Source organism: Nerophis ophidion, linkage group LG04 (assembly GCF_033978795.1).
Source record: "Nerophis ophidion isolate RoL-2023_Sa linkage group LG04, RoL_Noph_v1.0, whole genome shotgun sequence".
Classification (NCBI taxonomy): domain Eukaryota; kingdom Metazoa; phylum Chordata; class Actinopteri; order Syngnathiformes; family Syngnathidae; genus Nerophis; species Nerophis ophidion.
Window position 1 is genome coordinate 67473425 of NC_084614.1, and position 27254 is coordinate 67500678.

The 27254-nt window shown below is 39.3% G+C and overlaps 1 protein-coding gene and 1 long non-coding RNA gene across 3 annotated transcripts in view; one reads left to right on the forward strand and one right to left on the reverse strand.

Annotated features, from left to right (window-relative positions):
• The window catches only part of LOC133551784 (uncharacterized), a 95808-nt gene that overhangs the window by 2683 nt on the left and 65871 nt on the right, over positions 1-27254 (forward strand). The window contains exon 2 of the long non-coding RNA XR_009806565.1: positions 22028-22071. This is a non-coding gene — a long non-coding RNA (uncharacterized LOC133551784). The remainder of the gene's footprint in view (positions 1-22027; positions 22072-27254) is intronic.
• klf8 (Kruppel like factor 8) overlaps positions 2376-27254 on the reverse strand; it is a 117207-nt gene continuing 92328 nt past the window's right edge. Inside the window, exons 3-7 of one of the 2 annotated variants that reach the window (XM_061898862.1) lie at positions 20113-20373; positions 19809-20043; positions 9564-9675; positions 8169-8308; positions 2376-6818 (exon numbers count right to left, since the gene is read on the reverse strand). In XM_061898862.1, coding sequence (XP_061754846.1) covers positions 6637-6818; positions 8169-8308; positions 9564-9675; positions 19809-20043; positions 20113-20373 — 930 coding nt within the window. In that variant the 3' untranslated portion in view covers positions 2376-6636. Of the gene's footprint in view, positions 6819-8168; positions 8309-9563; positions 9676-19808; positions 20044-20112; positions 20377-27254 lie in introns of both variants that reach the window. The other variant, XM_061898861.1, reaches the window with a different exon arrangement.

The window sequence follows — 27254 nt, forward strand, 5'->3', positions numbered from 1 at the left end:
ATTTTTTATTTTTTATTTTTGAGCAATGGCACTTAAAAACAAATCACATTAGAATTATTGGGATCAAAAAGGGTCCTACTCATTGAAGTGTTTAAAAACATAAATTGTATTTTTTTTTTACTGTTTACTTTTAACACAAAAATCTCGAGATCACCTTCAGATCTATCCATCAATTATAAGTTGAATTGTTGTTTATATATGGGCAACACAAAACATGCAAAATTTCCCCCCCCAAAATTTAATGTGATTTTTTTGGAGCCATGAATAGGTCAATAATTAATAATGACGTAGATTTTGATTCATTATTATTTTTTAAATAAAGAAACAGCCTGCATGGCAGCTTTGTGTTTTCCGAGTAAACATTGCAACATTGTATTGTTACATTCCAACTGTTTGCTTATTCATTACACTTTTTATGTTTTAATTTTTTTTTCCAATCGTACTTTTAAACTAGGCCGTGGGGCCGTTAAAAAATGACCTGCGGGCCGCACTTTGGACACTCTTGCCCTAAAGCATTGATTGATTGATTGAAACTTTTATTAGTAGATTGCACAGTACAGTACATATTCCGTACAATTGACCACTAAATGGTAACACCCGAATAAGTTTTTCAACTTGTTTAAGTTGGGGTCCACGTTAATAAATACATGGGTGTCAAACTCTGGTCCGCGGGCCAAATTTGGCCGACCGTGTGATTTCATTTGGCTGTTGAGGCAATATCAAATTAATATTATAGCTGGCCCGCCGGACAACACCATATTCACCACTAAGACTCATACTTGCCAACCCTCCCGATTTTCCCAGGAGACTCCAGAAGTTCAGTGTCCCTCCTGAAAACTTCCCTGGGCAACCATTCTCCCAAATTTTTCCCCAACAATATTGGGGAGTGCCTTAAAGACACTGCCTTTTTGCGTTCTCTACAACTTGCAGTCATGTCCGCTTTCCCTCCATACAAGCAGCGTGCCAGCCAAGTCACATAATACATGCACACACAAATAAGTGAATGCGAGGCATACTTGGTCAACAGCCATACAGGTCACCATATAAACAACTTTAACACAGATTAAATGTATTAGCCTGTGGAAAAAGTTAATGTTGATATTTACCTCAGAAGGCTGCAAATAGAAAAGAGGCATTCATTTTTTTTTAAAATTGTATTTAAATTACCAATGATGTTTTTTTGTTTGTTTTTTGAAAATTGATTTTGCACTATTAAGTTATATAAGCGTTGCTTGTTCCATATTCAGTGTTAAAGCAAATCAGTGTAGCAAACCGAGCAATAGTTAACATTTTATTTTTGCACTTTCTCTTGCTACTTCAAGGCTTGAATGTTTGATTCATTCATTATTGCTATTATATTTTCAAATGTATTATTAGACTGTGGAAAAATGTTAATTTTATATTTACCCTTGAAGGATGAAAATAGAAAAGGAATTCAATTTTTATCTAAATTTTATTTGATATGCCATTGATATTTTTTTTTAATTATTATTATTATCATTTGAAACTTGATTTTGCATGTCACTATACATTTATACAAAAATCCAGGAATTCACATTGTAGGAATTTTAAATAATTTATTTGTAAATTATGGTGGAAAATAAGTATTTGGTCAACCATTCAAGGTCTCACTGGTGGAAGGAGGTTTTTGCTCAAAATCACACAATACATGGCCCCATTCATTCTTTCCTTAACACGGATCAATCATCCTGTCCCCTTAGCAGAAAAACAGCCCCAAAGTGTGATGTTTCCAACCCCATGCTTCACAGTACTTATGGTGTTCTTGGAATGCAACTCAGTATTCTTCTTCCTCCAAACACGACAAGTTGAGTTTATACCAAAATGGATACATGAATGATACAGCAGAGGATTGGGAGAATGTCATGTGGTCAGATGAAACCAAAATAGAACGTTTTGGTATGAACTCAAATTGTCGTGTTTGGAGGAAGAAGAATACTGAGTTGCATCCCACGAACACCATACCTACTGTGAAGCATGGGGGTGGAAACATCATGCTTTTGGGCTATTTTTCTGCTAAGGGGACAGGGCGATTGATCCGTGTTAAGGAAAGAATGAATGGGGCCATGTATCGTGAGATTTTGAGCCAAAACCTCCTTCCATCAGTGAGAGCTTCGAATGGTTGACCAAATACTTATTTTACACCAAAATTTACAAATAAATTCTTTAAAATTCCTACAATGTAAATTCCTGGATTTTTTTTTTCACATTCTGTCTCTCACAGTTGAAGTGTACCTATGATGAAAATTACAGACATCTGTCATCATTTTAAGTGGGAGAACTTGCACAATCGGTGGCTGACTAAATACTTTTTTGCCCCACTGTATCTAAACTAAAAGGACCAATCACAACAGGAATTAAATTGCACTGAAAACATTTTTTATTCTAAAAAAAAAAAAAAAGGTAGGAAGGGATGGGAGGAATAATCACAACAATACAGTAAGGGGGGAAACAAACTTTTTTTTAGACTTTTAAACACCATGAGTCACAGTATCAAAAAGTTAGTTTTTCCTCGCTGATCTTTACACATTTCTGTTCTGTACAAATGCAAAAAAAAAAAAAAAGAGGAGGAAATAAAATATTCTGAATTGTATTATTTAACCATGATAATAACTGCATTGCACTGAGTAAATATAATATAGTACTGGCCCGAGAGTTACTGCATTCAATAGAAAACTAGTAGTTGTGATTGGTGGCAGGTCGAGGCACTCATACACAGAGACATTACATTTCTTTTTTTTTCTTTTTTTTTTTAAAAATACAAAATAAGTTAGAGGTCAACAAGCTTGTGGGAAAAAAATGCACCAAAAAAAACAACAGTGGGTAGGAAAAATAAGCTTCCATCTTGTGACGTTGGCTTGAAAAAAATATATAATGTGAACATTATTATTATCATTATGTGCTTTTTCGATGCGATGGACCAATAAATGAACAGCTAGGCGAGCACTTGTGGCTAAACTAGCTTCTGGTTTGCATCACTTGAATGCTAGCTGTTTTGCTAGCATTCAATGGGTAAATAATGGGCGGCCATTTTTAGTCGTATGCTGGCATGCTAAAATTTTAGCACGTCGCATTATTGAATAATTTTTAGGCAGGATTTTTAAAATCCTGCGGATGATAGCGACGCCAAAAGTGACAATGTAAAAAAACTGTTAGATGTATAATTATTGTTTATGCTGGATGTCGACATTCATTGCGACCTGTTTCGCGTCGAAACTACCACAAAGATATGACTTTTTTTTTAGCCTGTCGACTCGTCACGTATCACAATCTGTTCTTTTTCAAAATGTACGTGTTATATGTTTTTTTGCGTGTAATCATTCAAGAAAAAGTGACACAATTCCGTATGAGTTTAATGTATTGCCAATGCGATGGTCAAAAATCGCTAGCCATTGTATTTGTTGAAATTGTCTTTAGCTAAAACATCAAAGTATTTTATAAACTACATTTATCTTCATTTTTTACTTCTTCTTGTCGCCTAGGTGTTGTAAAAATGTGAAGTTGACATTACATCGTTACCCAAAATGGTACAAAAAATGCCTAGCCTTAAGCTAGCCTGGAGCTAACATGCTATTTTTAGGTGATATCTTAAAGGTTTTGTGCTGAATTTTAAACTTTTACCTTTTTTTTTCTTCTTCATGTCTTTGAGGGCAACTCGAATGTCTCGCGCACACAGACATGCTCACCAACGTTACTTTTGTAAAAAAAAAAAAAAAAAAAAAGCAAGGGCTACTCTCCATGCAACACAAGTATGCACAACACAAGTGGGAGTATTATTATTATTTTTTGTAAGAAACTACAAAGCTGTAAAAAGAAGACATGATGAAACCAACAAAGAAGAGGTGGAAGAAGGGGGGAAATAATTTTGTTCACATTATCTAGTCAGTGTTAAAAATAGAACTTCACCCGTTACATGTACTCTTTTTGCACTTTTTGATTATATACATTTATGTACATGGATTTCATTTTTTTTCTATCTCTTTAATATTTATTGTCATTGTCCTTTCATGTCTTTATAAACAGTTTAAAAAAGAAACACCAAATGCATATACGCTTCTAGAAAGATGTGCTTTTTTTTCGGTTCTGTCCTTGTTCATCAAAGCCAAAAAGGGTTGCTAAGAGAAACTAGCCACGAAAACAACTATATATATATAAAAAAAAATTTAAAAAAAGATCTGGTCATTTTTAACTGGTTCGGAGAGTCGCTAAGAGGCGTACAATTTTGTTTTTGCGATTAAAAATGGGCAAGAATGATGGTAAACGCAGCCGAAAAAACATTTTGGCGTTGTTGTTTGTCACAAACACAAATGTCAGGAGTAAGGTAAGTTTGTTTTGTCTTGATTGTAAGTTAAATCCCAGGCGTCATTACAACCTTTTTATTTTGTAATCAATAACATTGTCTAAAGCTGCACCCAAGAAAACTGTGAATTCGAAAAATGTTATTTGCAGAAGGCTAGGAAAACGTGACAGAACCCGACTTTATATTTCATACAATATTGGCACCAAAGATGTTGGATTACGACATTTGTAGAAGTCTGTTTTGTATCGTAATTAGCTGAAGATGTGTTGCTATGCTGCTGAAGTATGTATCGCCAATAATCAACAACATGCTAATCAACATTGTTTTCCGTTTAAGTGCCCAGATTTAGTTTTTTGTTTAAACTTCACAAAATATTTATAAATGACATTTACTTGTGTTATGCTACATATCGATGTTCTTGGCAAAATGTTCTGTTTTCGAAATTAGCTTGAGGATATCTCGTTATACCTTCTTAACGTGATGCAAATAATGAATCGCTTATGTTTTTTCGTTTGCAGCACTTTGGCAGCATTCATGGTTTAACATATTTATCAGTATTTAATATTCATGCTAGTTAGCAACTTTAATCGCATTATGTTCTGCTTCGAAATCCGCGAGACGATTTGTCGTTTGTGTTCTTCAAGCGGGATCAATCCCAGACTTCCCAATTGTCCCGAATGCAGCATTAGACAATATCCCAATCTTCCTTTTAAGGGTATTTTATTCAGATTTACTTTACCGGAGCTGCATATCTATTGTCTATAATAACGCGCTAAGACAACTATTGTGCGGTAACGTTGCATAATCAAGTAAAGCCCCGATCGGCAGCCTGTTCGGACGCTGCTTTGCCTAAACGTCACAGCTAGCTTGAGATTTTTAAGGCGAACAACGAAAGAGAACAGACCTCTCTCTCCCTGGTAGAAATGCTAGCTAGGAGAGAGCTTAGTTTCCCCTTTTTGTTTACACCCTGGCAGCCCGACACAGCGCCTGGTGTCTCCCAGAACCACTGACAGTAACCCGACTTTATCAAATTGCTAATTATTTAAGGTAATGCCTAAAAGTTGGTACAAACCGTTCACGGGATTCAGCTATTGTGAGCTCTGGGCTTGTGCTTGCTCACTAACTAAATGATAACAGTAATACTATCCCGTTTTTTATCGTACAAATCTTTTTTGGAGCTAATGATGTTAGCATTTTCCATTGCTTTGCCATCCCGTGACTTGCTTATTTTACAACTGCAGGAATTTAGTTGAAAAATAAGTAAAGTCAAAAGGTATGACTATGCTTGTTGTACCAATTTGAACCACAAGAGGCAACCCCAACTAACAAAACTATAAAAGTGATGGAACGCTAATAGTAGGAATAGTCGCTGTTCATTGGCAATTGAAGATGTTAGCTTTTTGCGTCACTAACAATGCAAAGTTCGGGTTTTTGCGAGAAACATAACATGCGCTGTCAGTGGTTCTAAGTTTTGCCCTTTTTTTTTAATATATATAGATTGACTTCGGTGATTAAGGCTCAACGGGCGAAAGACGTCAAAAAGCCCGGAACACTCACTCGTAGACAACGTAAATTCTGATTTATGTGTTCATCTAAAACATGCACACCCAAACGTAAAAACAAAACAAAAAACACGCACACTCGGAAAAACTCCCGGACTCCCTGCAAGAGAAATTGTGTAACCCCTTGACTAGTTGTTGTTTTTTTCTTCACAGCCTTTGTTTTTTTTTTAAAGACGACCAAAGATGGGAATTAGTTCAAAACAACAACAAAAGCGCCAGAAATGACAGAAGTGAAGGCAACAATATAACACATAAAACATTGTTGTTGTTTTTTCATCAAAGGAGAAGAAGAAGAAAAGTCGTATGTGCGGAAGAAAACGATGCAAAATAACGTGACTGAAGAAAAGTTCACAGTCTCGTTTACCGCCCTGCACCGGAATGGAAGGGGACGTCCACTTTTTTCTATGTTATGAGTACGTCAAAATAAATATCCTCAGCTGCAGCATCGGGACGTCCATTTTTTGTAGAAGTTGCAAAAGCGTAATTTCCGATTTGCGGGGGGGAAAAAAATGCTCAGCTGAGGTGAATTGTGACGTAAAAAGATGGAAGGACGGATAGATGGATCATCATTCCGGAAACCTCCTCTCACAGTGACGCGTTTTGGATTCTTGCAAGGTTTCCCGATGATGTTGCAAATTCCAAAAATAAAGAGAGCGGAGCCTCTGGTGCAAGATGTGCTGTGAGGGTCTTTTTTTTTTTTGGGACATCACAATGTTTTTCTGGGAGGTCAGGTACGGGGAGGGGCGTGATGAAGATTCACATCATGACGTGACGGCGGCGGTGCAGAGAGAGGTGGTCGGAGCGCGAGAAGGAGCGGTCGCACTCGGTGCAACGGAAAGGTTTGATTCCCGTGTGCTTGCGGAAGTGCCGGGTCAGCTCGTCGGAGCGGGCGAAGCGCCACGTGCAGCCCTCCCAGGTGCAGTGGTAGGGCTTCTCGCCTGGAATTGAAAAAAATAAAACATTAGTCGGCTAATTCTTGTCGTCATTGTTAAGTTAAAGGCCTACTGAAACCCACTACTACCCACCACGCAGTCTGATAATATATATCAATGATGAAATATTAACATTGCAACACATACCAATACGGCCTTTTTAGTTTACTGAATTGCAATTTTAAATTTCCCGGGAGTTTCGTCTTGAAAACGTCGTGTAATGATGACGTGTACGCAAGACATCACGGGTTTTTAGGAAGTATGAGCGCTGCACACACACACAGCTAAAAGTCGTCTGCTTTAACGGCATAATTACACAGTATTTTGGAGATCTGTGTTGCTGAATCTTTTGCAATTTGTTCAATTAATATTGGAAAAGTCACAGTAGAAAGATGGAGTTAGGAAACTTTAGCCTTTAGCCACACAAACACACGGTGATTCCTTGTTTAAAATTCCTGGAGGTGAAACTTTACTATGGATCACAGCGGTCAAGCGAACATGAATCACGACGGAATGTCAACCAGCATTTTTCGGTGAGAAAATTGTGGTAAAAAGTCGCTTCTTACCGGAGAAAAGCTGAGCTTGTGCCGTCCATAGCTGCCGTCGACTCCCCTGAGACACTGGCGTCAAGACACCCGTGGGGAGACACCTCCGACTATCAGGTACTATTTAACTCACTAAAACACTACCAACACAATAGAAAGATAAGGGATTTCCCAGAATTATCCTAGTAAATGTCTCTAAAAACATAGCAATCGCGTTTTTTTTTTCTAGTCCGTCGCTATCAATATCCTCAAACACGAATCTTTCATCCTCGCTTAAATTAATGGGGAAATTGTCGTTTTCTCGGTCCGAATAGCACTTTTTGTTGGAGGCTCCCTTTATAAACAATGTGAATATGTGAGGAGCCATCAACATGTGATGTCATCGTCTGCGACTTCCGGTAGAGGCAGGGCTTTTCTCTTAGCACCGAAAGTTGCAAACTTTATCGTGGATGTTCTGTACTAAATCCTTTCAGCAAAAATATGGCAATATCGCAAAATGATCAAGTATGACACATAGAATGGACCTGCTATCCCCGTTTAAATAAGAAAATCTCATTTCAGTAGGCCTTTAAAGTTAAAGCACCAATGATTGTCTCACACACACGAGATGTGGCAAAATTATCCTCTGCATTTGACCCATCCCCTTGATCACCCCCTGGGAGGTGAGGGGAGCAGTGAGCAGCAGCGGTGGCCGCGCCCGGGAATCATTTTTGGTGATTCAACCCCCAATTCCAACCCTTGATGCTGAGTGCCAAGCAGGAAGGTAATGGGTCCCATTTTTTTTTAGTCTTTGGTATTGCTAAAGTCTCACCTGTGTGTATCCTCCGGTGAGCTTTGAGGTGAGAACTCTTGGTGTAAACTTTTTTACAGCCTGCATAGTCACACATGTGGATCCGTCTCCGCTTGATGTCCGGAGAGTCGGGGTCTACCGGTTCTAAGTCCATTACTGACCTGAAAGAAAGGAAGGACCATAGTCAGTGTTATATAGTGACCACTACAGGGCGCCAGAGTCACGCTCAGGCCATAAGAAGGTTATTGTTTGGGTTGTTTGTATGTGACCTCTGACTGTTTTGTTTTTATTGTCAAAATGTCAAAACAACTTTCATCCATATTTGACAGTAGTTTAAGTGTAATGTATTTGTCATAAGACATGGTTTCAATTTTTAAATTCAGTTCCATTGTTCCAGAATAGTCATAAAAGGGATTAAAAAAAAACAAAAAACATAATTAATAATAAGTTGTTTGCTTTTTGTAATGTTTATTTTATTTATTATATTAATTATTTACTTTAATATGGTTGGTTGTATAGTTAATTAGTTTTGTAATATTTTCTTTTTTAGTCATATCTAAATAACTTTTTTTTTCAAATGCTCTATTTAAATTCAATGATTTGTTATAGTTTGTAATTGTGATCAAGTTGTACTTTTTGAAATATTTTTAAAAAATATATATATTTTGTTTTGGATAAATTTGTGTGTATGGTTAGCATGTTATTTAATTGTTACGTTAATTTAGTTAGTATTTTTTTCTATTTTTTATATTAGTTCGATAAAGCTAATTTATTTTATTTGGTTATTTTTGATTTCATTTTATAATACACATATTTTAAAAATTGTTTTAAAGATTATTTAGTTTTTATTTAGAGCTTCTGTCTATTATGTTTTATTTTTTTTAAATCAAGCTTTTTAGTATGCATTTATATTTTAATATTTATTTTCAGCAAATGTTGCATCATTTTATTTTTCATTGGGGTCAATTGGTTTAAATATATTATTTAAATCCATAAATAAAACAGAAATTGGAAAAAACAAAAACAATCTTGAAAATAGGGTGTGACAGCACACAGAGTTACACAAACGCACACGCACATCAGATTACTGCTAACCTTCAGTGTACACACCCAAATTTCCGTTGACGTAGCACAGCCTCGCCCAAGTAGGTGCGGAGAAAGCTAACTTTTAGTCTGCTTCTTCTTAAGTAAGCAGAGACACACTTGTCTTGTATAAAGTTTTTTGTCATTGCTCAAATAAACTGTACTTTTTAAAATCACTTTAGTCCATGTCTGGATTGTTTCAGGTGTGAAACTTTTAGATATGTCACTTTAAAATCCAGCAGAAGCCATCACTGTGTGCCAAAGCAAACACAGCGTAATATACAAGGGTTAGATATAGTTGGACTTTGGAGTACATCCTGGGAGAGAACTCACCCTGTGTCCAGGCTCTGGGCGCTGAGGGAGGCCGATCCGGACTCCGTACCGCTCTCTGCGTCGCTTTCGCTCTGATATTCCACCGGAGACGTCGAGCCCGGCTTAATACGAACTGTAACCGAGACGAGAAGAAGGAAATTAGAGATGGAGTTTGGCCTATATTTGGACATAAATAAATAAAATGGATGCTCATATAATGAGAGCCAGCACCATTTGGAGCCTTGCACAACCATTACTTAATAGGACTTTGTCCAAACAGTTATGCAATTAATTTAAAAGAAATTAAGCAAGGAAAGAATTTGCTTAACACTATCGTTGCAGATGAAAGCGATGGATCATACGTTACCTTACACAAGTAAGGGTTTGTACACCAAGATGGATCGTACGTTACCTTACACGAGTAAGAGTTTGTACTACAAGATGGATCATACGTTACCTTACACAAGTAAGGGTTTGTACCCCAAGATGGATCGTACGTTACCTTACACAACTAAGGGTTTGTACTAAAAGATGGATCATACGTTACCTTACACGAGTAAGGGTTTGTACTAAAAGATGGATCATACGTTACCTTACACGAGTAAGGGTTTGTACTAAAAGATGGATCATACGTTACCTTACACAAGTAAGGGTTTGTACCCCAAGATGGATCGTACGTTACCTTACACAACTAAGGGTTTGTACTAAAAGATGGATCATACGTTACCTTACACGAGTAAGGGTTTGTACTAAAAGATGGATCATACGTTACCTTACACGAGTAAGGGTTTGTACTAAAAGATGGATCATACGTTACCTTACACGAGTAAGGGTTTGTACTAAAAGATGGATCATACGTTACCTTACACGAGTAAGGGTTTGTATTAAAAGATGGATCATACGTTACCTTACACGAGTAAGGGTTTGTACTAAAAGATGGATCATACGTTACCTTACACAAGTAAGGGTTTGTACCCCAAGATGGATCGTACGTTACCTTTCACAAGTAAGGGTTTGTACTAAAAGATGGATCATACGTTACCTTACACGAGTAAGGGTTTGTACCCCAAGATGGATCTTACGTTACCTTTCACAAGTTAGGGTTTGTACTAAAAGATGGATCATACGTTACCTTACACAAGTAAGGATTTGTACCCCAGGATGGATCGTACGTTACCTTTCACAAGTAAGGGTTTGTACTAAAAGATGGATCATACGTTACCTTACACGAGTAAGGGTTTGTACTAAAAGATGGATCATACGTTACCTTACACAAGTAAGGGTTTGTACTACAAGATGGATCAAACGTTACCTTACACGAGTAAGGGTTTGTACCCCAAGATGGATCGTATGTTACCTTACACGAGTAAGGGTTTGTACCCCAAGATGGATCGTACGTTACCTTACACGAGTAAGAGTTTGTACTACAAGATGGATCATACGTTACCTTACACGAGTAAGGGTTTGTACTAAAAGATGGATCATACATTACCTTACACGAGTAAGAGTTTGTACTACAAGATGGATCAAACGTTACCTTACATGAATAAGGGTTTGTACTAAAAGATGGATCGTACGTTACCTTACACGAGTAAGAGTTTGTACTACAAGATGGATCATACGTTACCTTACACGAGTAAGGGTTTGTACTAAAAGATGAATCATACGTTACCTTACACGAGTAAGGGTTTGTACCCCAAGATGGATCATACGTTACCTTACATGAATAAGGGTTTGTACTAAAAGATGGATCGTACGTTACCTTACACGAGTAAGAGTTTGTACTACAAGATGGATCATACGTTACCTTACACAAGTAAGGGTTTGTACCCCAAGATGGATCGTATGTTACCTTACACGAGTAAGGGTTTGTACTAAAAGATGGATCATACGTTACCTTACACGAGTAAGAGTTTGTACTACAAGATAGATCGTACGTTACCTTAGACAGATAAGTGTTTGTACAAAAAGATAGATCATACGTTACCTTACACGAGTAAGGGTTTGTACTACAAGATGGATCATACGTTACCTTACACGAGTAAGGGTTTGTACCCCAAGATGGATCGTACGTTACCTTACACAAATAAGGGTTTGTACTAAAAGATAGATCATACGTTACCTTACACGAGTAAGGGTTTGTACCCTAAGATGGATTGTACATTACCTTACACGAGTAAGGGTTTGTACTACAAGGTAGATCATACGTTATCTTACACGAGTAAGGGTTTGTACTACAAGATGGATCATACGTTACCTTACACGAGTAAGGGTTTGTACTACAAGACGGATCATACAAAAATAAAGTTATTTCACTTTTGATTGTGTAATGACAGTTACCGTATTTCCTTGAATTGCCGCCGGGGCGCTAATTAATTTAAAACCTCTTCTCACTCCTGCGCTTACAAAAGGCATGCGGTAAAAGTAAGCATGCTCTAATTATTTTAAAACCTCTTCTCACTCCGGCACTTACCATAGGCATGCAGTAAAAATTTGAGTGTGATGTAAGCTTGGACCTTAAATCCTACTGAATAGCTCTTAATCTTCTTCGCTTTATGCGATTTCAAATTACCAGTATTGAAATCAGCCTCCTCCATTTTGAAAATGATGACAGGGGAAGTGTCACTCGTGACATCACGAGTTTGACCAGGCGGTAATACTAAGCATGCGCTAATTATTTTGCGAAGCGAGTTTGACCCGGCAGTAATTCAAGGCAGGCGCATACTATATGCCCTGCGGCAATTCAAGGAAATACGGTATTCTGAGAACAATTTTTGTGCTGCGTGGCAAGTTAGCGACCCTCAAACGACACAAAAACGTTACCAAAATAAAATAATTAGTGTCAATTGGAAATTCCTATGCAAGTGTCCCACCCTAGAAACCAAACAAAGTCCACTCAGCATGGGAGGACACCAAATGAGGTGCACTAAAAACAAAGAAGAGTGGTGCAAGACATTGTGTGTGTGTGTGTGTGTGTGTGTGTGTGTGTGTGTGTGTGTGTGTGTGTGTGTGTTGGTGATGGGAGTAGTCTTTCTCATACACAGTGAAAATAAGTGTCCTTTGTCCCTGGAGACAATGACTCCTCCCCTTCTTACTACGACGCCGCCCATTAAAACAAAACTTGGATACTTCTGTACACGCTCCACTTTTAAGACGTCCTATCAGGGCTCAAATGTTAAAACCGACTTTCCTTAATTATGGCCGATTAGATAAGGTAGTGCCATCCACAGGATGAATATGTATTAAAATACATTTTCAATAGGGGACATGTGTATGGACTCCATGTTACTCCTTAGCTGCGGTCGGTGACTGTAGTCCATCTCTAAGGGCGTTCTGCCAGTTTATATGTCAGAAATTTATATCCAACTTGTAGTCATTGCATTTCAGGTTTAGATTCCAATGTATGAGACACCTTGGCTCAAAATAGACACCCAAACACTACTAACCACACCTCATGTTTACCTAATTGATACTACCACACTGCAAAAAGACAGTGTTCAAAAACAAGAAAAAAAAATACAAAACTTAGGGGTATTTTATTTGAACAAAGCAAAATTATCTCAATCAATGTTTATTTATATAGCCCTAAACCACAAGTGTCTCAAAGGGCTGCACAAAGTGAAGTGAATTATATTTATATAGCGCTTTTCTCTAGTGACTCAAAGCGCTTTACAGAGTGAAACCCAATATCTAAGTTACATTTAAACCTGTGTGGGTGGCACTGGGAGCAGGAGGGTAAAGTGTCTTGCCCAAGGACACAACGGCAGTGACCAGGATGGCGGAAGCGGGAATCGAACCTGCAACCCTCAAGTTGCTGACACGGCCGCTCTACCAATCGAGCTATGCCCCCCCGGTGTTACAGATGTTCTTCTGAATGAAGGCATGACATTCAACCTGAGCGATGAAGACAAGAAGTCTTGCCAGGCAGCAGCAGGACTTACAGTAAAAACATCTGCATGTTTGTGGGCAACAATGGCCACTGGAGGAGAAGGCATCTCCAGTTTGAACTCAGAAAACTGTTAAAAAGTTGTCTTACAGGACGTCCAAGCTCAAGACAAGATAGGACAGCTTTATAACAAGTCAAAAGAGATGTCTTTAACCAACCTACCTAGAAGGAGGCAGAGAAACCTTCATTCAACTTCAAAAAGCACAGTGAGAGTCCCATGTAATGTTTACAATGACTCCCAGTTTGCTGCAACGGTTCAGGCTCAAGAGAAGATAGGACATCCTCGGTAGAGCCCACATAAGGGCAAGGAAAAACTCACCCCAGTGGGACGTCGACAATGATAACTATCAAAAACCTTGGAGAGGCCCGCATATGTGGGCAAGCCCCCCCCCCCTCCCATGATATTGTGCCAATATATCTGCCAATAGAACAAGAAAATTAGGCTTGTCAAGACTCTCCAAAACAAGTCAAATTATCTAACCTCAATGAACCCAAAAATACCTTAATTGGTAGAGTGGCCGTGCCAGCAACTTGAGGGTTGCCGGTTCGATTCCCGCTTCCGCCATCCTAGTCACTGCCGTCGTGTCCTTGGGCAAGACACTTTACCCACCTGCTTCCAGTGCCACCCACACTGGTTTGAATGTAACTTAGATATTGGGTTTCACTATGTCAAGCGCATTGAGTCACTAGAGAAAAAGCGCTATATAAATATAATTCACTTCACTGCCCTTTTCTTGGTAGAAAAACAAATGAGACCTTTTTGCTCTATATGTTGAAAAATATTCTTAAATGAAGTACATGCTAGTGCCATTATCTTGACATAATGATATGCGCTCGGCATCATTTTTTTTATCATGCTTGAAGTTACAAATTATTACTTTAAAAAAGTAGTTTTATACTTGTGAGTGTTGATGACACAGCTTTGCAACAGTTGATATTCTAGTTTCAAGCATGTTTTACTCAATATAGGTCATAAATTATCAGCAACAAACTGTAATATCTTACTGAGATCATTTAGGGCATGGGTCGGGAACCTTTTTGGCTGAGAGAGCCGTACAAGCCAAATATTTTTAAAAGTATTTCCGTGAGAGCTACATAATTTATTTTCTTAACACTGAATACAACTTGGGGATAGGTTGATTGGCAACACTAAATTGGCCCTAGTGTGTGAATGTGAGTGTGAATGTTGTCTGTCTATCTGTGTTGGCCCTGTGATGATGTGGCGACTTGTCCAGGGTGTACCCCGCCTTACCGCCAGATTGTAGCTGAGATAGGCGCCAGCGCCCCCTGCTACCCCAAAAGGGAATAAGCGGTAGAAAATGGGATGGGATGAATACAACTATATGCGTGCATTTTTAAGAAAGACCAACATTTTTAGAGTATAGTAAGTCTCTTATTCTTTTTCATAACATTGTTATTCAGAGGCTAACCAAAAATAAATAAACTACTTCTTACCATTAATGCGACTTCTTGAACAGGTGCGGTAGAAACCGGATGGATGGATGAAAATGCATGAGAATGTTTTGTATTTTGAACGTTATTTTTGACACTGATTACCAGAGGAATTATTCGTTACTTATCGTGTTAAGCAACGTCAGCTAAGATTTATCTGAGAGCCAGGTGCAGTCATCAAAAGAGCCACATCTGGCTCTATAGCCATAGGTTCACTACCCCTGATTTAGGGCCAAAACCCTTAAAACAAGTAAAACATAAAATCTGCTTAGTTAGAAAAATTATCTTACCAGACCGAAAATAAGCAAATATCACCCGTATTTGAGATATTTAATCTTACTTACATTTCATTTTTTGCAGTGCATCCTTTAGCACTTCACAAAAAAATACCTAAAAACACCTTATTAGGCAGTAAAAATGTGAAACTGCCTGCAGCTAAACATTGCACAATAATGAATGACCTATCTAATAATCGTGCATTATTTACTCACTTGATCCTAAAAACAAGCTAGCAAGCTAGCTATCAGCTAACTGCTGATTCCATGTCTCAAGTAATAATGTAGTACAGGGGTGCCCACACTTTTTCTGCAGGCGAGCTACTTTTCAATTGACCAACTCGAGGGGATCTACCTCATTTATATATATCATTTATATTTATTTATTTATGAAAGACACATTTTTGTAAACAAGTTAAATGTGTTTAATGATAATACAAACATGTGTAACACATATAGATGTCTTTGTTTCACAAAGACAAGAATATAAGTTGGTGTATTACCTGATTCTGATGACTTGCATTGATTGGAATCAGACAGTAATAATGATAACGCCGGTTTATGGCATTTAATTCATCCAGCTCCCATACACTTTACAAGAAAAACATTGACGGCAAATTCCGTAGCTTGCTTGATTGACATTCACGGCACCCGAGGGTCTTGTGAGATGACGCTGGCTGCTGCCAGTTCATTATTATGAAAAAATGACAGAGAGGAAGGCGAGAAACACTTTTTATTTCAACAGACTCTCGCGCCGTACCTTCCGTCAAAACTCTAAAGGCCGACTGCACATTTCCTATATTCACAATAAAAGCCCTGCTTCATGCTGCCTGCGCTAACAAAATAAGAGTCTCGGAAAGCTGGCGTGCACAAGCGATCCCTCAGAAAGCTGGCGTGCACATCACTTGTGCACGCCAGCTTTCCGAGACTCTGTATTTAGTTAGCGCAGGCAGCATGAAGCAGGGCTTTTATTGTGAAGATAGGAAATGTGCAGTCGGCCTTTAGAGTTTTGACGGAAGGTACGGCGCGAGAGTCTGTTGAAATAAAAAGTGTCTCTCGCCTTCCTCTCGGTCATATTTTCATAATAATGATCTTGCAGCAGCCAGCGTCATCTCACAAGACCCTCCGGTACCGTGAATGTCATTTAAGTGACGTCTTGGTGAAGATTGATGATCACTAATTTTTAGGTCTATTTTTTTTAAAAGCCTGGCTGGAGATCGACTGACACACCCCCCGTGGTCGACTGGTAGCTCGCGATCGACGTAATGGGCACCCCTGATGTAGTATAATACCTTTTTTAGGGTTGTAATGAATTAGGAAGTAAAACCAAAGCACCACAAGCATAAAAAATGCCACACAAACGACTCAGTATTTACTGAAAATAATGCAGCTGAGATAGGCTCCAGCACCCATCGTGACCCGGAAAGGGACAAGCGGTAGAAAAATGGATGGATGGACGATATTGTTAATAGCAGGCTATCACGCTCAGTGCTCAGCTAACTGTTTTTGCTGACTTGTTAGTCGCTGTTTTGTCAGGCAACCTTAAATTGTTGGAAAAATTGTTTTAATCATGTGTCAGATTAAGATTAAAACAAGACGTCTCTAACCTGGTTGAGATAAAAGGTTTGCTAAACTGCTGACTCACCTCACACAGAAAGCAGGCCAGAAAGTGTTTGTTGTTCATTTGCTTTGAGTAGTAACTGTTTATGTATTGATATAACTTCTTTTAATAGTCGAAAAGGTTGTTACGGCCTTTTACAATGATTAATAATATAATGATGAGTCAGTAATATAAATACATTGTGACGTATATCCATGGATATAATCTATATTCTCTGACTTGAGGTCTATTTTTGTGCCTTCGATTGCATTCTAGCATTAACTATAAACCTTGTAAAGCAGGACCTCAGGTCTTAAGGCGAGCTACTGATTAACCAAAGCTGAGGAACAAGCACTGGTGCAGATAAAAGTTACCAAATGACAGATAGGGTAGTTATTCAACAACTTTGTTCGGACAAAAAAAAGCATGTCAGATCCCGTGATGACACGCCTTGACACATATCATTGAATATTTTAAAAGGGGAACTGCACTTTTTTAGCAATTTTGCCTATCGTTCACAATCATTATGACAGATGGATATTTTTAAATTCATTCTAACTATTAAAGAAATTGGATCAAAATTCAGCTTACAATTGAGCCTATGGGAGCCGCTCTAGTCTGCCTATAAAGCCCTTAAAAAAAGACCCAAACACCATTAAAGTATAATTATATACATGATGTAAGTGTATATATATATAATGTAGTAACAAGCACATTCTAACAAAATTTAATATTTATGTATTGTGATCATTTTAAGCATATAACAACATTCTCTTTTTTTGTTTTTCTTCACCACTGATTATTACTCACTGCAGACTTCACGAGAGCCAACACACATAACAAAGCATCACTTACTGTACAATGTCTGCTCGGATGTTCATATATTCCCATTTAGATGAATAATGACTCATAATCCACACGGAGAAACTGGAGTAGGGAAGGGGGGATTGACCAAGCGTCTTTTTGTACCATTCTCGCCATTCATGGGTCTAAATTGGCTGTCAAAGTGTACCAACTTTTTAGAATACGTCTTCAGCCTTCTCCTGTCCAGGTGAGAGGCATTATTAAAAAAAAAAGTTAAAGTATGATCTACAGTAGACTTCCAAGGTCCAGGGAAACGAGAAAACGGCAGACCACTTGATGATGTAAACATAAGGACACATGGTAGTCAATTCGGCGTTGTGATTTGTTTCCTCAGCTCGTTAGCCTCCAGCGAGGGGCGGACACTCGACACACCTGCAACCATTATCGACAGAGGAGTATATATATATAAGCTCGTCACCCACAACTGGTCCTTGCCGGTTCATTTTTGATACTGCACCTCCCGCTTCGCCCTGTCAGACCTGTATGTTGACTTTCCTTATTCTTCTATTTCCTAACCTTGTTATATTTTTATTTTCTAGCCTCCCTGAGGCAGTAGAGACCTTTTCCCTGAGCATTAGTGCGTCCCGGCTTTTCCACTGCCAACCACTGAGGAACCGGCTTCATTTAGTTTTCATGGTGTGCATTTTTTGCCCCATCGTTTTTCGTTGCACTTTTTGGACTGATTAAATGTATTCCCTTTTGTTATTCAAACTTGCCTGCCGTTTCTGCATCCCGGGGTCCCCCCTCGACCAGTTCCTAATACTCCAATTGGCTTCGTTGTAAGAGGAATTTTTTTTACGAGTCAGAATGCCTTGTAAAAAAAAATCCATCTGTCGTCATGTCTTTCATAATGATTGTGAAGGATGGGCAAAATTCCAAAAGAAGTGCAGTTCCCCTTTAAGTCATGACACTTCTTCACAACAACTCTTAAATCTGAATATCCTAGAGCAGTTGTGCCCAAACACGATTGGTACCGGGCCGCACAAGAAATTAAAAAATAAAATAAAAAGTTTTTTTTTTTTATTATTATTAAATCAACATAAAAAACACAATAAATACATTATATATCAATATAGATCAATACAGTCTACAGGGATACAGTCCGTAAGCACACATGATTGTATTTCTTTATGAAACCCCCCCGGTCCGTGGGACAAATTTTCAAGCGTTGACCAGTCCGCAGCTACAAAAAGGTTCGGGACCACTGTCCTAGAGATAATGATCCGAATCTTTTTACCACTGCTGAATTGGGAATCCGAGGTCTTAGTTAAGTCTTCTGGACAGTGAGCAGACTCATGGAATTACATGGGACTCCCCTGGAAAACATGAGTCATTTGAATTGGTTCACGCATTCGAGTTAGCGGACTAACCGAATCACAGCAGTCTTTGCTGATTCTGACTCACTCAGTCTGTGGACTCATTGGAATAAATAGCAAACTTTTGTGCTGGTGCTAATTTTGTTCGACTTGGTTGGCCCCGAACCGACTCTACACCTGTTTACTTTTCCATTTTCTAAGGTAGTTGTGTCATTAGGTCACAAGGGGTTATGCCTCCGATCTGTGAATAATCAAAATAATCAATGATGACAACAATGCCACCACGCACATGCTGTTTCCTTCTTAATACTGCAACAACGTTTCCAATACCACCTTCTTCGATGGCCGCATAAGTTCACTTCCTTATGCAAATGGTTCGCCCCTTAGCTTTTGAAAAGCCAGAATTGAACCAAAAAAAACAACTCCTGTTCAGCACCTGCCTGATCAATGGAAAACAGAAGTTCTAAAAACGTACTTTGAACCTGCTCTGAACAAGCTACAGTGAAAAAGGGGTATCAGATGATTTTGCTGATTTATTCCACTGACCCAAGTCATTGCACAACCAGAAACAGAACTGACTCAGATGATTTACCGACTGAAGTTAAGGGACTCATTGGAAAACTGTGGAATCACAGACCTTACTCGAGTCAGTTACTCTAAGTAGGACATCAAATATTAGAAGAGGAACAACACTGTCTCAAATGATTAGAGGAAACCGGATCACATTCACCATATGTACAACTTTTAATGTGTATGAGATAACTGAAAAATATCGGGGGGAAAAACTGAGGGGTAAAAAGTATCTTTTCTTACCTGTGCCTTCTGACCGTCCATCACTTCCTATAAGGGGCACCGTGATGGCAGCGGTTGCCACCCCATCGGTTGCCATGGTGGTGTATACCACCGGTAGGGACTGCACCACCACGGGGATGGTCTGCAACTGGCCCACTTTGCTGGGCATGCTCACTGACGGGATGGTGTGGATGACGTGTAGGATCTGCTGTCCGCCAGCGCCTTGCGTGGCCAAAATGGACCCCGGGGACAGAACCTAGACCGAAACATTTCATTGAATTCCTTGTCTTAACGTACATTTTAAGAGATTGATGGCGATGTTTACCATAGAGCCTATGGACTGTACCGCCGAGGTGACAGGCGTCGCAGATAGGCTAGGCAGTGTCACGGCGCTGCCTGGCGCAGGGTTGACGGTGGTGTTAGTCGTGGACGTGGCCACAGAAGAGGAGCGCGGCTTGTTGAGAGACAAGTCCACAGGCTCGGTCTGGTCTTCGGCTGTGCAGGGCTGCGGTGAGGACGCCTCGGCCTTAATGGATGGAAACTCTGTCTTTACTTTGGGGTAGGAGCGCTCGTCACCAATGTTGGCCTGCTGAAAAGAACGGAGAGGAAAGGGAAAATTAAATTTAAGAAAGTGATATTTCTATGATTTGATTTAAGGTGTTAAACCTCTGCAACAAATCATTGTACAAATGGTCAAAGTCGAAAAAGAAAGTTATCATGTAACAAAAATGCAAATTTCTCAAAAACTTGAGAATCGCTACAACTGTGCAATATTGCGATTTCTTGCAATAATTCTACTTTTCCTTTCATACTTTTACGACTTGATGCGAGTACCAAAATTATGTTTATGTTATAAAATTACGACTTGTTTCTTTATAATTATGGTCTTTAGTCTCGTAACAATCCAATTTTATTCTTGCCAAAAAGTATTTTTTTTCATAAAGTTTAAACTTTTCTTCTCGTAATGTTCCGACTTCATTCAGGTTAAGATGGTTTCCCTATAGAATTACAACTTTCAACTATTTCCCCCATAACATTGTGACTTTACTTTCCAAACATTATGATTTTATTCTTTAAAGATTACTACCGTATTTTTCGGACTATAAGTCACAGTTTTTTTCATAGTTTGGCCAGGGGTGCGACTTATACTCAGGAAGGACTTATGTGTGAAATTATTAACACATTACTGTAAAATATCAAATAATATTATTTAGCTCATTCACGTAAGAGACTAGACGTATAAGATTTCATGGGATTTAGCGATTAGGAGTGACAGATTGTTTGGTAAATGTATATCATGTTCGATATGTTATAGTTATTTGAATGACTCTTACCATAATATGTTACGTTAACATACCAGGCACCTTCTCAGTTGGTTATTTATGCGTCATATAACGTACATTTATTCAGCCTGTTGTTCACTATTCTTTATTTATTTTAAATTGCCTTTCAAATATCTATTCTTGGTGTTGGATTTTATCAAATAAATTTCCCCCAATAAAGGCGACTTATACTACATCCATCCATTTTCTACCGCTTATTCCCTTTCGGGGTCGCGGGGGGCGCTGGCGCCTATCTCAGCTACAATCGGGCGGAAGGCGGGGTACACCCTGGACAAGTCGCCACCTCATCGCAGAGCCAACACAGATAGACAGACAACATTCACACTCACATTCACACACTAGGGCCAATTTAGTGTTGCCAATCAACCTATCCCCAGGTGCATGTCTTTGGAGGTGGGAGGAAGCCGGAGTACCCGGAGGGAACCCACGCATTCACGGGGAGAACATGCAAACTCCACACAGAAAGATCCCGAGCCTGGATTTGAACCCAGGACTGCAGGACCTTCGTATTGTGAGGCAGACGCACTAACCCCTCTGCCACCGTGAAGCTAGACTTATACTACATTTTTTCCATCCATTTTCTACCGCTTTCTCCCTTACGGGGTCACGGGGGGCGCTGGCGCCTATCTCACAGTGCGACTTATATATGGTTTTTCCCTTCTTTATTATGCATTTTCGGCAGGTGCTACTTATAATCCGGAGCGATTTATACTCCGAAAAATACTTATTTTCTTGTAACTTTTCAACTTTTCTTCGTGTAATACGAGGACTTTATTTGTGGAAAATTTATAACTGCTATTCCCACAACAGTGTGACTTTTTTTTTCATATTGTTATAATTATATTTTGCCAACAGTAATTGTATTGCTTTTTCTGTTGCAAACTCGCATGACTGCAGTAGTGGGGAGCCCAAGATGCAGGAACCAGGAGAGCGACGAGCAGGTAAGATGCTTTTAATATCATAAACAGAAAGAAGCAGTCGTGCTTGTAGGTTCTACAAACAATAGTCAATTCTCCAGCACTAAGGAGTGCACGAGTCTGGCATAAATGAATTCCTGTTGATGGGCACCAGGTGAGGGGGAAAAAACAGCGCTCAGCGGGACAAGCAGGAAACAGAAACAAAACAAGAGTACTGATTGGAAGTAAACACAAAACAAGGAAGCCCAAACAGAAATGAAGTGACATATCGTCACATTTCCCCCCCCCCATACCTTGATTTAATTGTCTCAAACATTGACAATGTTTTTCTTGGAACACGAAAACTTTTTCTCTCCATATTAGAACATAATGCTTTTAACATTACAATTTGTTACATTTTTCCAAAATTGTGACTTTTTTCTTAATAGATGCTGATTTGTTTCTCATAACATAATAGATATTTTTCATTGTGAAACACTTTTTCCTAAATGTTACAAAGTAATTTCCGCAATGTTACAAAAAAAAAATGTCTACTTTCTTTCTTTATTACTACAAGTTGTATTCTTGTAACATGGCGATGCTATTCTAGTCGCATTTAGATTTTATCTTTAAACTTTATAAAAATGTTTCCTCAAAGAGTACTTTTTATTGTAAAATACTGACAGGACAAGGAAAACTGAAAACTGCAGTTTGAGTTGATGTATATGAAACTACTGCTGTACTACAAACATATGATGCAATGTGATGTATCGATTAATCCTCAAATTTAACATGAAAAACATATCAACACCCCCAATAAAGGCCTACTGAAACCCACTACTACCGACCACACAGTCTGATAGTTTATATATCAATGATGAAATATTAACATTGCAACACATGCCAATACGGCCGGTTTAGTTTACTAAATTGCAATTTTAAATTTCCTGCGGAGTTTCTTGTTGAAAACGTCGCGGAATGATGACGTGTACGCGTGACGTCACGGACTGTCAGGAAATATTAGCACAGCACTATTTGCGGCTAAAAGTCGTCTCTTTTCATCGCGCAACTAAACAGTATTCTGGACATCTGTGTTACTGAATCTTTTGCAATTTGTTCAATTAATAATGGAGAAGTCAAAGTAGAAAGATGGAGTTGGGAAGCTTTAGCCTTTAGCCACACAAACACACGGTGATTCCTTGTGTAAAATTCCCAGAGGAAAAGCTTTACTATGGATCAGAGCGGTCAAGCGGATATGGTTCCCGACCACTTGTCAACTGGCAGGTTTCGGTGAGAAAATTGTGTTAAAAAGTCGCCTTTTACCGGAGATCTGCGGAGTTTGCGCCGTCCTTGTATCTGCCGTCGACTTCCCTCAGACACTGGCCTCAAGACACCCGTGGACACACCCCTCCGACTATCAGGTACTATTTAATCTCACTAAAACACTAGCAATACAATAGGGGATTTCCCAGAATTATCCTAGTAAATGTGTCTAAAAACATCTGAATCCGTCCCAATGCAATCGCCTTTTTTTTCTTCTAGTCCTTCGCTATCAATATCATCATCCATGAATCTTTCATCCTTGCTCAAATTAATGGGGAAATTGTCGTTTTCTGGCTCCGAATAGCTCTTGCTGCTGGAGGCTCCCCTTATAAACAATGTGAGGACGTGAGGAGCCCTCACCCTTGTGACATCATCGTCTGCGACTTCCGGTAAAGACAAGGCTTTTTTATCAGCACCAAAAGTTGCGAACTTTATCGTCGATGTTCTCTACTAAATCCTTTCAGCAAAAATATGGCAATATCGCGAAATGATCAAGTATGACACATAGAATGGACCTGCTATCACCGTTTAAATGAGAAAATCTCATTTCAGTAGGCCTTTAAAAGTTTAACGTGAAAAACATGTCAACACCCCCACTGACACTCATCATTCCTCGCGTAAATATTGTTGTTTTTTTCCAACATGCATCAGGTTTTTGGATGCCGAGCCGTGGTTTTTCTGCGTGTCACTCAAAGGGCAAACAATGGCCGCTGTGTGGGATGCAGGCAGAGAGGATAAAGACGGGAAAGAGAACGAAAGAAGGAAAGAAAAAGGCTTGATGGTAGTGGCGGGTGGGGTGGGGGTAAAAAAGCAAGAGGGAGCAGCAGCCATCTCCATTCCAGGAGAAGAGCTGGCCTGAGTCCAGTTCAGTTGAGCGTGGCTTGGCTCTGGGCGAGAAGGAGAGGGCGGAGCCTGCGCTACGCCCTTTTTTTATCGGGTGGCGCAGTTTCTTCTGGAGGCTGGGCTGCAAACATGGAGGTTGCAACACAGGCGATCCTGCGTATAAGAAGCACGGCTAAAAGAGCACACTTTAGTTTGCTTTAAGGACCTTTTGGAGAAAGGAAAGCTGTGGCAGATGACAGCGCTGGTGATTATGAGGGAAAATTAGCGTGGAAAGAGGTGAGGGAGTGGGTGAGGCAGAGAGGCATCGGGGAGACAGAGTGGGCGGGAAAGGCCTTTGCGTCGCCATGGAAACTAGGAGCTATCCGCCGATTCCGCGTTCCTTCCCCGCCCGCCAACACCCTTCCCCTCCCATCTTTCCATCTGTCTGTCCAGCAACACACCACACCCCTCTCTCACCTTTCCACACCTCCCCCAAGCATCTCTCGCTCACTGCATCAACCACGCCCCGCGCCAGCCTCGCCCTCTCAGTGGCGGCCTACGTTTGTTTCACTTCCAAAGAATTTTCCTCTCCTTTATTCTTTCAATTAAGATGAGGTGCAGTGGTGGCGGCGGCGTTCAATCTGTTCTTTCCTGCCTGCACTTCACAGTTCAACAACGCCGCCATAAAATGGGTCACCCTGTCTTTGCCTCGCTATTAATTCATGCTGTCTCCGACTTGGCTAGAATGGAGGCCAACGGCAGGAAACATGATGCAACATCAACCATAAAACCTCCAAAACAACATTTAGATGTTTGCAATGAACTGTTCGTTTGTTTAATGGAACTACCTAACCCAGTTCCGTAGCATTTTACATACAAACCTGATTGGAACTCCTGTGTCTTTAAGTAATGGCAAATGGGTTGTACTTGTATAGTGCTTTTCTACCCCTTTTTAAGGAGCCCAAAGCGCTTTGACAGTATTTCCACATTTACCCATTCACACAAACATTCACTCACTGATGGCGGGAGCTGCCATGCGCTCACCAGGACCCGTCAGGAGCAAAGGTGAAGTGTCTTGCCCAAGGACACAACCTGGGTGACTAAGAAGGTAGAAGGTGGGGATTGAACCAGTAACCCTCAGATCGCTGGCACAGCCACTCTACCAACTTCGCCACACCGTCCAGATCACCTGCTTTCTTCTGATTGCTCTGTGTTAATTAAATAGTTACAGTGATCAATCACGGCACAAAAGCATAAATTAGCCAGACTATTATTATTATTCTACAATAAACCTTTGTATCTTATTGTTTGATTGAGACATTGACATCTTCTTTATATTATCATTGTTATTTTAACTTTACAAAACACATTTAATTAATTACTTGCAAATTAAAAAAAACAAGTTAAAATAATTTATAACAATTTGTATTTTCTATTTTTGGTGATATTTATAACATTTTAATGAACTCTATTTTCCTGTATGATCATTATTGTTTAACGTTTTTAGTTATTATCAGACTTTCTATTGTAGATACAGTGGGGCAAAAAAGTATTTAGTCAGCCACCGATTGTGCAAGTTCTCCCACTTAAAATGATGACAGAGGTCTGTAATTTTCATCATAGGTACACTTCAACTGTGAGAGACAGAATTTGAAAAAAAAATCCAGGAATTCACATAGTAGGAATTTTAAAGAATTTATTTGTAAATTATGGTGGAAAATAAGTATTTGGTCAACCATTCAAAGCTCTCACTGATGGAAGGAGGTTTTGGCTCAAAATCTCACGATACATGGCCCCATTCATTCTTTCCTTAAAACGGATCAATCGTCCTGTCACCTTAGCAGAAAAACAGTCCCAAAGCATGATGTTTCCACCCCCATGCTTCACAGTAGGTTTGGTGTTCTTGGGATGCAACTCAATATTCTTCTTCCTCCAAACACGACGAGTTGAGTTTATACCAAAAAGTTCTATTTTGGTTTCATCCGACCACATGACATTCTCCCAATCCTCTGCTGTATCATCCATGTATCCATTTTGGTATAAACTCAACTTGTCGTGTTTGGAGGAAGAAGAATACTGAGTTGCATCCCAAGAACACCATACCTACTGTGAAGCATGGGGGTGGAAACATCATGCTTTGGGGCTGTTTTTCTGCTAAGGGGACAGGACGATTGATCCGTGTTAAGGAAGGAATGAATGGGGCCATGTATCGTGAGATTTTGAGCCAAAACCTCCTTCCATCAGTGAGAGCTATGAATGGTTGACCAAATACTTATTTTCCACCATAATTTACGAATAGATTCTTTAAAATTCCTACAATGTAAATTCCTGGATTTTTTTTCCACATTCTGTCTCTCACAGTTGAAGTGTACCTATGATGAAAATTACAGACCTCTGTCATCATTTTAAGTGGGAGAACTTGCACAATCGGTGGCTGACTAAATACTTTTTTGCCCCACTGTAGTTTGATTGACTAAAGACTTTCTATTTCTTTTTTTTTTTTTTGTCCTGTTCAGCTTCTCAGGCAAATCATATAGTAGATGTAGATGCCAATATCAGCTATTCAGATTTACTTTACAAAAGAGAAGTGTAGGATACTTCTCTTGTTGCCTTATTTGTATTTGACTTTATTGAATGTATTTATATTATCATTTGGTGCAGCCTTTCTATTTGAAAAAATATTTGTTTTTTGGTGAAGGTTTTAGTTATTGTACAATTCAATATTTTGTACACTATTATGTTCTATAGGAAGGTTGCATGGGACTTCAAATCTGTTATATTTCTTTGCGGCTTAATTCACTTGTTGGACAAGCAGCTTGAGCGTAGCATTAAAAGTTAAAGTTAAAGTACCAATGATTGTCTCACACATACTAAATGTGGCGAAATTATTCTCTGCATTTGACCCATCACCCATGATCGCCCCCCTGGGAGGTGAGGGGAGCAGTGGGCAACAAAGGTGCCGCGCCCGGGAATCATTTATGGTGATTTAACCCACAATTCCAACCCTTAATGCTGAGTGCCAAGCAGGGAGGTAATGGGTCCCAATTTTTTGGTCTTTGGTATGACTCGGCCGGGATTTGAAC